Below are 15,163 nucleotides of genomic sequence, written 5' to 3' on the forward strand. Positions count from 1 at the left end.
AAATGTACAAAAATGTCACTTTTTGACAAAAATGGCAAGGGGTTAGCCCCTCAATTTGGCCAAAATTCATGAATTTTGAAAAAGGCTTATTTTCATATCTTTTCATCTTGAGAAGGTGTTTATGACTCTAGTCTATTGAAAATGTGCTATTGCAGATTGTTTTATGAAATGTGAAAAAATGTCTATTCAAATTATGCTTTTGCAGATCATTTCATGAAATGTGAAAAAAATGTCACGTTTTGACAAAAATTGCAAGGGGTTAGCCCCTCATTTTGGCCAAAAGTCATGAATTTTCATGAAGGCTTATTTTCATATTATTTCAACTCTTTGACCCCAGTCTATTAAAAATATGCTTATTGCAGATCATTTCATGAAATGTACAAAAATGTCACTTTTTGACAAAAATGGCAAGGGGCCTCAATTTGGCCAAAATTCATGAATTTTCAAAAACGCTTTTTTTCATATTATTTCAACTCTTTGACTCCAGTCTATTAAAAATATGCTTATTGCAGATCATTTCATGAAATGTACAAAAATGGCACTTTTTGACAAAAATGGCAAGGGGTTAGCCCCTCAATTTGGCCAAAATTCATGAATTTTCAAAAAGGCTTATTTTCATATCTTTTCATCTTGAGAAGGTGTTTATGACTCTAGTCTATTGAAAATGTGCTATTGCAGATTGTTTTATGAAATGTGAAAAAATGTCTATTCAAATTATGCTTTTGCAGATCATTTCATGAAATGTGAAAAAAATGTCACGTTTTGACAAAAATTGCAAGGGGTTAGCCCCTCATTTTGGCCAAAAGTCATGAATTTTCATGAAGGCTTATTTTCATATTATTTCAACTCTTTGACCCCAGTCTATTAAAAATATGCTTATTGCAGATCATTTCATGAAATGTACAAAAATGTCACTTTTTGACAAAAATGGCAAGGGGCCTCAATTTGGCCAAAATTCATGAATTTTCAAAAACGCTTTTTTTCATATTATTTCAACTCTTTGACTCCAGTCTATTAAAAATATGCTTATTGCAGATCATTTCATGAAATGTACAAAAATGGCACTTTTTGACAAAAATGGCAAGGGGTTAGCCCCTCAATTTGGCCAAAATTCATGAATTTTCAAAAAGGCTTATTTTCATATCTTTTCATCTTGAGAAGGTGTTTATGACTCTAGTCTATTGAAAATGTGCTATTGCAGATTATTTTATGAAATGTGAAAAAATGTCTATTCAAATTATGCTTATGCAGATCATTTCATGAAATGTGAAAAAAATGTCACGTTTTGACAAAAATTGCAAGAGGTTAGCCCCTCATTTTGGCCAAAAGTCATGAATTTTCATAAAGGCTTATTTTCATATTATTTCAACTCTTTGACCCCAGTTTATTAAAAATATGCTTATTGCAGATCATTTCATGAAATGTACAAAAATGTCACTTTTTGACAAAAATGGCAAGGGGTTAGCCCCTCAATTTGGCCAAAATTCATGAATTTTCAAAAAGGCTTATTTTCATATCTTTTCATCTTGAGAAGGTGTTTATGACTCTAGTCTATTGAAAATGTGCTATTGCAGATTATTTTATGAAATGTGAAAAAATGTCTATTCAAATTATGCTTATGCAGATCATTTCATGAAATGTGAAAAAAATGTCACGTTTTGACAAAAATTGCAAGAGGTTAGCCCCTCATTTTGGCCAAAAGTCATGAATTTTCATAAAGGCTTATTTTCATATTATTTCAACTCTTTGACCCCAGTTTATTAAAAATATGCTTATTGCAGATCATTTCATGAAATGTACAAAAATGTCACTTTTTGACAAAAATGGCAAGGGGTTAGCCCCTCATTTTGGCCAAAATTCATGAATTTTCAAAAAGGCTTATTTTCATATCTTTTCATCTTGAGAAGGTGTTTATGACTCCAGTCTATTGAAAATATGCTATTGCAGATTATTTTATGAAATGTGAAAAAATGTCACTTTTTGACAAAAATGGCAAGGGGTTAGCCCCTCATTTTGGCCATAAGTCATGAATTTTCATAAAGGCTTATTTTCATATTATTTCAACTCTTTGACCCCAGTCTATTAAAAATATGCTTATTGCAGATCATTTCATGAAATGTACAAAAATGTCACTTTTTGACAAAAATGGCAAGGGGTTAGCCCCTCAATTTGGCCAAAATTCATGAATTTTCAAAAACGCTTTTTTTCATATTATTTCAACTCTTTGACTCCAGTCTATTAAAAATATGCTTATTGCAGATCATTTCATGAAATGTACAAAAATGGCACTTTTTGACAAAAATGGCAAGGGGTTAGCCCCTCATTTTGGCCAAAATTCATGAATTTTCAAAAAGGCTCATTTTCATAACCTTTCATCTTGACAAGGTGTTTATGACTCCAGTGTATTGAAAATATGCTATTGCAGATTATTTTATGAAATGTGAAAAAATGTCACTTTTTGACAAAAATGGCAAGGGGTTAGCCCCTCATTTTGGCAAAAATTCATGAATTTTCAAAAAGGCTCTTTTTCATATCTTTTCATATCATTTCAACTCTTTGACCCCAGTCTATTAAAAATACGCTTATTGCAGATCATTTCATGAAATGTACAAAAATGTCACTTTTTGACAAAAATGGCAAGGGGTTAGCCCCTCAATTTGGCCAAAATTCATGAATTTTCAAAAAGGCTTATTTTCATATCTTTTCATCTTGAGAAGGTGTTTATGACTCTAGTCTATTGAAAATATGCTATTGCAGATTATTTTATGAAATGTGAAAAAATGTCACTTTTTGACAAAAATGGCAAGGGGTTAGCCCTTCAATTTGGCCAAAATTCATGAATTTTCAAAAACGCTTTTTTTCATATTATTTCAACTCTTTGACTCCAGTCTATTAAAAATATGCTTATTGCAGATCATTTCATGAAATGTACAAAAATGGCACTTTTTGACAAAAATGGCAAGGGGTTAGGCCCTCATTTTGGCCAAAATTCATGAATTTTCATAAAGACTCATTTTCATAACCTTTCATCTTGACAAGGTGTTTATGACTCCAGTGTATTGAAAATATGCTATTGCAGAATATTTTATGAAATGTGAAAAAATGTCACTTTTTGACAAAAATGGCAAGGGGTTAACCCCTCATTTTGGCCAAAAGTCATGAATTTTCATAAAGGCTTATTTTCATATTATTTCAACTCTTTGACCCCAGTCTATTAAAAATATGCTTATTGCAGATCATTTCATGAAATGTACAAAAATGTCACTTTTTGACAAAAATGGCAAGGGGTTAGCCCCTCAATTTGGCCAAAATTCATGAATTTTCAAAAACGCTTTTTTTCATATTATTTCAACTCTTTGACTCCAGTCTATTAAAAATATGCTTATTGCAGATCATTTCATGAAATGTACAAAAATGGCACTTTTTGACAAAAATGGCAAGGGGTTAGGCCCTCATTTTGGCCAAAATTCATGAATTTTCATAAAGACTCATTTTCATAACCTTTCATCTTGACAAGGTGTTTATGACTCCAGTGTATTGAAAATATGCTATTGCAGAATATTTTATGAAATGTGAAAAAATGTCACTTTTTGACAAAAATGGCAAGGGGTTAGCCCCTCATTTTGGCAAAAATTCATGAATTTTCAAAAAGGCTCTTTTTCATATCTTTTCATATCATTTCAACTCTTTGACCCCAGTCTATTAAAAATACGCTTATTGCAGATCATTTCATGAAATGTACAAAAATGTCACTTTTTGACAAAAATGGCAAGGGGTTAGCCCCTCAATTTGGCCAAAATTCATGAATTTTCAAAAAGGCTTATTTTCATATCTTTTCATCTTGAGAAGGTGTTTATGACTCTAGTCTATTGAAAATATGCTATTGCAGATTATTTTATGAAATGTGAAAAAATGTCTATTCAAATTATGCTTATGCAGATCATTCCATGAAATGTGAAAAAAATGTCACTTTTTGACAAAAATGGCAAGGGGTTAGCCCCTCATTTTGGCCAAAATTCATGAATTTTCAAAAAGGCTCATTTTCATAACCTTTCATCTTGACAAGGTGTTTATGACTCCAGTGTATTGAAAATATGCTATTGCAGATTATTTTATGAAATGTGAAAAAAATGTCACTTTTTGACAAAATTGGCAAGGGGTTAGCCCCTCATTTTGGCAAAAATTCATGAATTTTCAAAAAGGCTCATTTTCATATCTTTTCATATCATTTCAACTGTTTGACCCCAGTCTATTAAAAATATGCTTATTGCAGATCATTTCATGAAATGTACAAAAATGGCACTTTTTGACAAAAATGGCAAGGGGTTAGCCCCTCATTTTGGCCAAAACTCATGAATTTTTAAAAAGGCTCATTTTCATAACCTTTCATCTTGATAAGGTATCATGACCCCTGTCTATTCAAATCATGCTTTTGCAGATCTCTTCATGAAATGTGAAAAAATGTCACTTTTTGACAAAAATGGCAAGGGGTTATAGCCCCTCATTTTGGCCAAAAGTCATGAATTTTCAAAAAGGCTTATTTTCATATCATATCAACTCTTTGACCCCAGTCTATTTAAAATATGATTATTGCAGATCATTTCATGAAATGTGAAAAAATGTCACTTTTTGACAAAAATGGCAAGGGCCCCTCATTTTGGCCAAAATTCATGAATTTTCAAAAAGGCTCATTTTCATATCTTTTCATATCATTTAAACTCTTTGACCCCAGTCTATTAGATAAAGAAAGGTGAAGCCTATAACACTTTTCATCATCATTAAAAAAACAACTAAAAACTAAACGCCGCGGTTTTGCCGCGTAATATCTGACTGAGGCATAAAACAAATCTGATAATCTTGGTTTATGTACTGGCGTCAATTGGTCGTTCCCTTTTGACACTTACTATCGTTTGTCACTAAAAAGTAGAGCAAATTTAGATGCGCTAAAGTTCATGACTGCAAAAGGTGTTATGTATGCGATCGTTCAGATTTTTGAAATATCAATCTTAGGGAGAAAAAATGCAAAAGATCTGTCCATCACCAGTTGAAGTGTGCACAAATTGACATAATTATGTAATCCGAACATGATTTCTTTTGGATATAATGGAAGACCACCATTTTTGTTGATAATGAGTCACCCTGCTTAAATATCAGAATTAAATAAATAAATAAACTAGGGTGTTTAAATTGCCTGCCCTTGAGTTGATTTCCCAAGAGCCTTTGCGATCGTGTTCATGTAAGGGTACGTTTATGCTCAGTTTTGAAGGCAGAATGAGCGATTTGAAACGCTCATCGTAATCGCAGTTCCACGGTGTACTGTTTATGCTCACTTCTCTAGCTCCTCCAGGCATGATTCTGGCTCATGCCTGGAGGAGCCAGAGAAGTGCAGTGCAGAGTCTGCAGCCGATCGTACCTTTTTGTGAGTTTACGATCGGCGTTTTTCGGTGATTTTACAAAAATGAGAGAGGACGCAACCATGTTTTTGAACTAAACGCGTAACAGATGCCTCATTCTGGCCAGAAAAAGTTGAGCATAAACGTACCCTAATAGACAATAAATAGACAAAAATGATACAACAGACGGAACAGACCACACAAAGTGTAAGTAATAGTACTCGTCATACTTTATTACTTACCGTACTGTATTAAATCTTTTTTCCCAGTGTTATTATGTACATCATCTTACATTGTACTATTATCCTTTCTGTAATTATTACAAACAGTGTAATATATATATTATTTGAACAAATAATGAAAATAAATCTGCTGCTTTTTGTTATTGACAATCATTTTGACAATAAATCATTCAACTTGACTGGAATCTCGCATTTATTTTTTACGAGTGCTAGCTCGCAGACGGATTTAACAAGGTAGAATTAGACTACATAACACACACACCAAAATGAGATTTAACAAAGTGCTTTTTTACATCGTAACTGACTCCAAGGCAAGCTCATTCGACAGAAGTCTGGCTTTACAATATGAATTAGCAAATTTAATTTAGGGCAGAAAAGAGAAATACAGATTGATGTTGAGAGAGAGGGAAAGGAGAGAAAGTGAGGTAATATATTATAAAAAGGTGAATACCAAAAAGGGGGATACCAAAAAAAAAGGGGGGGGGGGAAGGGAAAGGGAATGAGGATAGACAGAGCGAAGGGCAAGGGCAAGAATTCAAAATCAGGATATATTTAAGAATGGAACGTATTTCAATGAGATTACAGCTTGATCAAGACTTTCTTTCAACACAAGTACATACGTGTTAACAAACCTTTATCGAAATGCATGTATCAAACGTAACGGATGATGCAATTCTGTTCACATATGAATGCAACCTTTACACTGGGTGACTGCACCATGGTTTTAACTGTTCTCATATACATCGAGAATGTACATGGAGGTGTACAAATCACTTTCCTACAATTAAACATGGATTGTGCAGTTTTAGGTGAACTGTACGAAGCTTGAGCTCAACATTTCTTGTGCAAATAATTTCAAATCAATGTCTATCAATATCTAATAAAATAAGCTATTAAAATCAATAGCAAATACGTTACTACAAAATATCACTTTCCCTATCTCTTTTTTTCTCTTTCAATCAAATCGGAGAACAGAGGTACATTTTTTCTACAAAAATTTCTTGCCAGTACAGCTAGTACTTTTCATCCAGTCCCTGCAACGCAAGTATAGATGGCCTTTTAATGACTTAATAATACTTTGAATGACACTATATTATCAACTTAATATACCTGTATATAAAAAGAAAATCTGACAATGTGAATGACCTTCAACTACATCGCACACACTTAATACATTTCTACCTACATGAAAGAAAAACGACACACTTCATGAAAACTAAACCGTACCAAATACCCAGCCAGTCCATATCAAAGTATATACAGATAATTCATCTTCTGTAATTGCAGCTTCATCCCCCTCTAGCACAAGTAAGTAATATGTACAACCTTTGAACTAAAGACAAAAATAAAAGCCCGAGAGCAAACAAATATGGGGTAAACTAAAACTGACCCCTCGCTAAAATAATCAATATCATAAATTAATCTGAAAATGTATCCCGTAAAGCTAGTACCTTTGTATTTGATTAGCATTAATAAGTGAAAGCAGTGGTTTTCATTAATATTATGACAGATATTGCACTTGATAACTGAATACTCTTGTTACAGAAAAGACAGAAAGAAAATGTGAAGAATGTTTTGACAGAATACAGTTTACCATCCACTGCAAAGTGGAGAAAAGAAATTACCAACAAAACGCTTCACCCTTTTTCAAGGTTACATATTTTGCTGATTACAAAATACATACTCTTAAAGAAACAATACTCTAATAGGATGTTTTGATTTAAAACCCATAGCAGGATGGTGCGTCTCTTTTTAGTGGCATTTTTGCATTATCTTTTAATCAAGAAAGCTACGATTTACACATTATACGTCAGCAGAAAGAGCAAAATTCATATAAAATTAGGAGCCTAATTCCAATGCAGTATAGAGAGCCATTCTCAAAGATTATGAAATCACAATATTCATCTACAAATTTGCAATATTTTGGTTCAATTTTGTAATTTTTTTTCACATTTTTTATTCACACTATGAAGGAGTGGAAAATAAGATTGTTGCCAACTTGAGGAGGGAAAACAGATTAATTCATAAAATAATAAAAATCAGAACTGCTATGGGTTCAATTAGACTTATGAGCCTTTCTTGCTCTAACTTCATAAAATTTTCATCTTATTTCTTGCATCCTACTTATCTTAGTATAAGAACTAAGAGGATACAATTTAAGGGGGAAAATGAACCATTTCTCTCTTTGAAAGATCATTTCCTATTCATTATCAAAATAAGATGGAAAAGACAGATATTTGGTTTAAATAAAAAACAACCACATCTCCACAACTAACACACACTTGCTGATATTGTGCTAAATAAAATATTGACAGCCTGCTCGACAATTAAGCAAATATATACATAAAAATCTACAAGCTTTGACACTCCCTTACGGCACTGGTTACAAACAAAATGGATACACATCATAGAGTGCTTTTGACCGTGAGAAAATAAAAATAAGAAACAACACCGTATTGAAGCATAAAATGAACCATATTTGGTCCACAAAAATATTATGCAAACTTACATCTGTAAAATTATATGTATCGTCCAAGACTTCTGAGATATACTCAATATCCAAAGTTAATCGCGATTACCAATACCAAAAAAAAAAACTAAATCAATTTCTCAACAATTATTTTTGGAGTTTGGTTGTCAAGGTTCATATCTTTTACATGAAGCCAGTATGAACAAACTACAGTCTGAACTCTGAACGTTGAAAAAAAGAAGATAAGTTTTCTACAAGAATTTTCAGGTGGCTTGCTACTATGCACAGAGTATGGGTAGGTTGCTTTCCTTATGCTCGGGCAAGATGAATTTGTTTTGCTATGAGCTAATAACAACATTGACCAGTGTAAGCAAGAATATTGACATTAATATGACAAACTGATCATAAGCCTACTTGGCCTACTAGTAATTATAACATGCTCTTCTTTTACAGCGCATATGTGATGACTCTACCTGCTTTCAAAGAAATTTGGATATAACTACCCCAGCTCTTGCGTTTCAACTGTGAAAGAAATATTCTTCTACACATCGAATGCATCGTAAAACCAGATTTAGCCCTAAAAAATCTCAATAAAAATTATAAATTGAAAACAAAACCACTTTATTACCCCCCCCCCCCCCGCCCCGCCCACCACCAATACAATGTAGCAAGTTTTAAAATACATATTCTTCCCTATATATAAGTACAAGTGGAAGACTAATTAGACTATATAACTACAGTACTATCACATTACTCTTTACTTTGTATTTAAACCCTTCAAAAATAAGTTCCGCAATTCAAGCTTTAGGGTAGATATCTCTCTTGCTAGTATATTATTGTACTTGATGTTGGTGTCATTGAAAAGCTTGATTATTCCCCTCTTCAACGATGCCCCATTTGTAATGATTATGTAATCATGGAATGTGCAGTACACCTGAATAGGGGGCCAAAGTCAAAAGTGAAAAGTTGCAAATTGCATTGTTATTGTCAACATTGAATTCTCCCTTTGTTTTGAGGCTGGATTGTGTTTTGAAGAAACAACAATTCATTTTCCGACATTTCACTTCTGACTTGGCCTCATATTCAGGTGTACTGCACAGTCCATCATTAAATAAACATTACAAATGGGGCATCATTATAAAGGGAAAGAAACAGGCTTTGCAATTACACCAAACTCAAGTATGATAACACACTAACAAGAGAGATATCGACACTTCAGCTTGAATTGCAGAACTCATTTTTTTTTTGGACGGGTCCTTGTTCGGAACCATAAGGGCATTAGCTCATATACTTTGACACAGAGATAATGCCCTTATAGCTCCAAACGGATGATAAGAAGCATAATGCTTCTATACTGGAGTGTAAAATTATGTGTATTGTACAAAATGGCAGTCATTATAGTAATTGAAGAACGGGGCTATGAAACAAAGTGAATCTGTGCTATGAATGAGTAAATAATGAAATGGAAAATTTGCAACGCAATGTGTCTCCTGCTTCAAGTATGGCATACAAAACCAAGTGTCGGTAACTAGCACATGAACATGTGCTATGGATCGGTAAGTAATGCGATGGCAAATTGGCCAAGCAACATTTCTCCTGATTCAAGTACGGCATAGAGAACTAAGTGTCAGTGACAAGCAAGTGAACATTAAATAATACAATAAGGCTAAGGCATGGACAATCATAACAAAATCTTAACGAATCACATATAACGCCTCCTCAAGGTAATTATCCTCCTCAAAAATAAACAAAAAGTAAAACCCCAAGTAAGTACACAATTTCAGCAAATATCAGAGCCGTCCCAAGGTGCTTTCTCTCCCCAATCTTTTCATCAAGAATTACTTCATTTAAACCTGGGATGGTAAAAAAGCAAGCTCACACTTGTCGATTAGCGACAAGAGGACCTGTAACCTGATGTCCTATCCAAGGGACTACATAGTAGGTAACAGGGACACATCCCTTGCTACAGGTTGTAATAGATTTGATTGAAAATCCATTCAAATATTTCTTTTAAATCATCAAGGATAATTCTCGAATGATCAGTTGTTTAATGAGGATACTTATTAATTTGTATAATAACTGTTTATATGCTTGTGTATTTATCTATTTTGTTTTTGCTACTGTAATTTGCTTTATTCTTATTAAACAGGGCCTCATGGAAGACCACCAAATTGGTGATATATGCCACCCTGTACAAATATCAGAAATAAATAAATAAATAAATAAGCTTTGATTTAATAAATCTATGTTAATCTTTCCTTTGGAATGGCCAAATATTCATGACAACAGTGAAAACTATATACCGGTATCATGTTGGTTTTCACTAAGTCTGAATATTCACATGGTACGAGAATAAGTGCAAAATAAAGAAAAAATATCTCTTGAAGTTATTGGAATGGTGCTGGCAACTAATTTCGAAAAATTAACTTGAGGGCAATTTCAATACCCTAATGGAAGTCCCATGGAAATCACGTTCGGATTACATAATATGTCGTTGTAATGTCTGCACGTTTAAAAAGGTGACGTACATAGCCATTGAAATTGCCTGAGGTTGATTTTGGGGAAAGTAGTTGCATTATTCTTTGATATAGACAGTACATACAATAATAGAGGGTTTTGAGGTTTTGGAACCAGCGCAATGGAAACAAGTTGACTCAATCTTGGTGGCAATCACAGATAGTGAGAAGCACCTCACACAGATATGGGTACATGGGACTACACTCCATTGCGACATCAAAAATTTGGTCCAAATGTTTGGAATATGAAGGGAAATTCTAGAGAAATCTGTTTTAAAAATCCATGCCACAAGAAATATTCTTCCACATATGAATAAAAAACACAAAGCAAGCTCCCGAATTAATTTTTTATCTTATTATGTTTACCAGAGCCCTATGTTATAAAGAGTTGTGATTGCTTCAAATCAATCACAAAATGTGTAGTTGAGAGACAGGCGATTTGGGATTGACTGATGACTCGCCATCGATTTGTATCCATCCTAGCTTTTTATAAGACAGGGACTCAATCTCCTCTCACACTTTTGCATTGCAAAACAAACTGATAGGCTGAAAATCAAGCAGGGTAGTATATGTGAAGACAGATCGTGGACTAGTTGTGCTTGTTATCTGCTTTCTTTCTTTGTTGAAAGGGACGTATCAAATCTTTGGATGGCATCTTTTCGGGGACAGGAAGAAGCTTCCTTCACTCCTCCTCGTTGTCCATATGCCTGTTGTTGCCCGTCAGTGACGTGTGGACGCCATCTTCACTGTCACTCCTGCAATAAGTCAAAGATATTACGTTACTTCATTTCATTTATTTTCATATCTCTCATGTTACATATACATTTCAAAAATAAAGTACAAGTTGTTTTTTGTGTGATAAAATAACAATCAATAATACATAATAAATAACATAAAGATAAGTGGTCAATATAGAGTACCGGTACTGATTTAACTGAGAGAATTATGATGGAACCTACATGAAAGCAAGCTTGTGAAGCTGTAGGCCCCAGTGAAATAGTTTGTGGTAATGAATGGGGGACGTATATAAATAGTGACCAGTCCAAATGAATAAAAAAATAAAAAGGGAAATAATAAAGAAACATGCGGTGGTGCTGTTTATATTGCCCCTAATTCATCAAATACAAGGACTTTCTAAAGAGCTAAATAAACTGAATTTTCTTCTCAAAATGTTCAATAAGGAAACAAGCACTACTAACAAGCTCGACTGCCTCCAATTGAGTTCAGTGAAGACATTCAAGGACGGTAAAATGTAGGGAAATTGGCTAAGGCTTACCCATATATGAGCTCATCTTCTGACTCATTAAGCATGGAGAATGTGGGGTTATCCTTGAAGTACGTATCTAAAACAGCGAGAAAAAAATAATAAATAATCAATATTATGACTTATTAAGAAGGAAAAAAATATGTACTCTCGCAATTTTATTGTTTATTATGTCACTTATTCTTTGTACATATATATTTTCTAGTATTTCATGTCAAATGTTTTTCTTCTTTTGATGTTGTTGTTCTTTTTTTAATGCTGCAGCAGGGCGTCATTGTTAAGCAGTTTTTTAAAATTAATGACCTACCCTGTAATTGTAATTGTAATTAACTGCATTACATTTTCTAGCATATTTTTATTGAGTTTTAATTCATTGATGTATTTGTTTTGTAAAGCGCTTTGATCAGTTGTAAACTGGATATAGCGCTGTAAAAGAAACAATTTATTATTATTATTATTATTATTACCCTGCTTTTTAAAGAAGACATTAATAGATGGAATGAATAGAAATGGTGTAATACCTTAACCTAAGATTGCACCCTATATATTACAAGCCCTCTAATCAGGATTTGTTAATTCAATTTAGACATACTTTGGTGAATAGAATTTGCAATACCAATATTTGGCTCTCGACAGAGAGAAAAGCAACGTGTTATTACACTGATATCAACAGTAATCTAATTTCCAGGCAGGCAGCGATAAACAAATTTTCCTGTTAATTAAAAAAATGAAATGTTTGAATGTCAAACTATTTAATTTATTTATTTTTTATTTTTATTTTTATTTTATTATTATTATTATTATTATTATTTTTTTTTTTGGGGGGGGGGGGGGGGGGCGGGGGAATATTTTCATGTCATCTGACAATTTCATTACTTTTTGGTTGTTGATAATGGGTCCCCTTTCAGACAAACAATATAATCCTATACCTGTACATAAAGACCACCTGCTCATAAAGGCCACTTTCCCCTGTCTCCCTTGAACGGTCTTTATATACAGGTTTCACTAAATCTAGGATACCGAGAGACGGGACTCGTACCTTTATGTGCATTCTTGGATGGAGAGTAAACAAATGCCATGGTGTAGAGATAGCAGTTGAGGAGGCTATAGAAGGCCAGGAACTCCGCACGTGAAGAGACAAACAGTCAAGGAAATACTGAGGACATATCATTCGTTCATGCAAACAGAAACATTTAATAAAACACCAGCAAAATGGATACTATGTATGTCTTGAGCAAGGATGGCTGGGATAGAAATCTCTTTCATTTCTATGTTCTTCATGCATGTGAGGACCATAATACATGAGCAAATTGTCATAGTCGAGAGGTTTAAGCACTTGACTTGAAATGCAAAGATCGTGATTTGATCCCTGATGGGGCACCAGTGTCCTTTGGCAAGGCATGAATCTACATTTGCCACTCCATACTCAGGAAAGAAATGGGGACCTGGTAAGACGACAACAGCATTTGTGTTTTTGTAATTGTCATATGCCCTCACAGTGACTACATGGTAGGAATACCCTCTAGGGAGTGGAGATGGTGCACATTGTGCGTGAATGAATCAGATGACCGGGGTAATATTATCAGTAAAGCACCGAGATGGTAACTTGTATCAAGTGCTGTATAAATCCAGATTATCATTTTTAAGTCTTGAGGAAAAGAAATATGGTTTGGACAAGGGCTATGCAACAATTGAGTATTTAATTCAAAGGAGTATGACTCAATGTCTTTCCCAATCACTTGCGTGAGAGTTACAGTAATATATAAATATAAGAATATGACCATAAATTAATAAGAAAGTGATTCCAATCCTTAATATCACAATCAAGGAGAATATTGAATGGCCTTTCTTTTCATGTGATACAAAGATTATTGGATGAAACCATGCTTAATTAAAAAAAATATTCACCACTGTGATCTCAGTAGGAATACCAAGTCTCATCCTGAAAAATTCAATGATGGGAAAAAAATACTTAACAAATTTCGGGGCTACTTTTCAAGCTTGCTTCCATGAAAATATCACTCTTTACTTTGTTTTGCATTGAACTCTATGCAAATTTTGGGGGCTCTTTTATGACTTTCGGGGGCTCTTTTGGGCATTCCGGGGGCTAATTCACCCGAGCCCCGTGTATTTTTTCACTGATTCGATCATACATGTAGATGTATAGAATCTATCACGCATCCTTGATTTGATCTAAAATGTCATCAATATTACACTTGCAGTGGACAAACTTCGCTCATGTTTCAGATAGTGATTAAAAGGATATAGTTTTTGTAGTAGGTCGAGAGCTCTGTCACAAAGTTTTCATTCAGAATGTTGACTCCGTATCGCATGATGGTGATCGTTATCCTGTAGAAAACATAAAATCGTACAAAAATATCAGATTGCAGTACCATTTAGGGAAGTTTGGGTAATATTACATTATTTCTTATCTCATGATGATTAGAAAAAACATCTATTGAATGTCCTCCAGTTTGGCCGACAATCTTTCAGCACAGTTACGATGGTAATCCAGTACTAGGAAAGTAAGTTGGCATTTCTACTGCAAAAGTGGCTGCAATCGACCCAAGTGGAGATGATTAATATTACAATTCCAAGGTCGGGCTCAGGATTCTTAAAGTCAAAGGCAGGATTGATTTACCGGTACATGTGGTGGTATGAATAGGCCTCTCTTCATCAGCTCGAGATTGCCAAATAGCACGCTATTTTTGATTTTGAAAATAATCCTGAAGTTACAAATCGCGTCTTCATCAACTCGAGACTTGATGTTGAAACTTGAAACTCCAGCTCAAGAAATTAGCTCGAGATATTTTGCTCAGCATTCGCGCATAGTGCGAGTCTTCGGGCTAGTGAAGACGCACCGGACAAATAGCGGGATATTTTGCAAACTAGCCCAAGATATCTTGGAATGGTTATCTCCACCAAATATCCTGCTAATTGCAACTTCGGTCTGATGAAGATGCAAATTAACTGGATAATTTGCGATCAGGATAATTAAAATAGCGGGATATTTGGCAATCTCGAGCTGTTGAAGACGGGCCTTATGAGCAGTATTTATCTACTTACGTTGCTGCAACAACCACCAACATTAGCATCGTCATGACCTTCAACCTCAGATCTAGAGTGAAATAGAAGAAAATATCAATTCTCATTTTAAGAAGAGGCAATAGTTTCCTATGACATCCGTTTAAGGAGGGAGCATTGAGTTCTGTTAATACTCTTATTACAATTAAAAGCTCACGATATAGCGCCTATCGTGACAATAATTCCACATTTTG

The 15,163-nt window shown here is 34.0% G+C and overlaps 1 protein-coding gene across 2 annotated transcripts in view; it reads right to left on the bottom strand.

Annotated features, from left to right (window-relative positions):
* Positions 1-5,601: 5,601 nt before the first annotated feature.
* LOC753935 (transmembrane protein 181) overlaps positions 5,602-15,163 on the bottom strand; it is a 42,714-nt gene continuing 33,152 nt past the window's right edge. For both annotated transcript variants that reach the window (XM_030994081.1, XM_030994082.1), the window contains exons 12-16: positions 14,952-15,003; positions 14,152-14,234; positions 12,925-13,014; positions 11,898-11,964; positions 5,602-11,376 (exon numbers count right to left, since the gene is read on the bottom strand). In XM_030994081.1, the coding sequence (XP_030849941.1) occupies positions 11,304-11,376; positions 11,898-11,964; positions 12,925-13,014; positions 14,152-14,234; positions 14,952-15,003 (365 nt within the window). In that variant the 3' untranslated portion in view covers positions 5,602-11,303. The remainder of the gene's footprint in view (positions 11,377-11,897; positions 11,965-12,924; positions 13,015-14,151; positions 14,235-14,951; positions 15,004-15,163) is intronic.

This window comes from Strongylocentrotus purpuratus, unplaced genomic scaffold (assembly GCF_000002235.5).
Source record: "Strongylocentrotus purpuratus isolate Spur 01 unplaced genomic scaffold, Spur_5.0 spur5_scaffold_21, whole genome shotgun sequence".
NCBI classification, from domain to species: domain Eukaryota; kingdom Metazoa; phylum Echinodermata; class Echinoidea; order Camarodonta; family Strongylocentrotidae; genus Strongylocentrotus; species Strongylocentrotus purpuratus.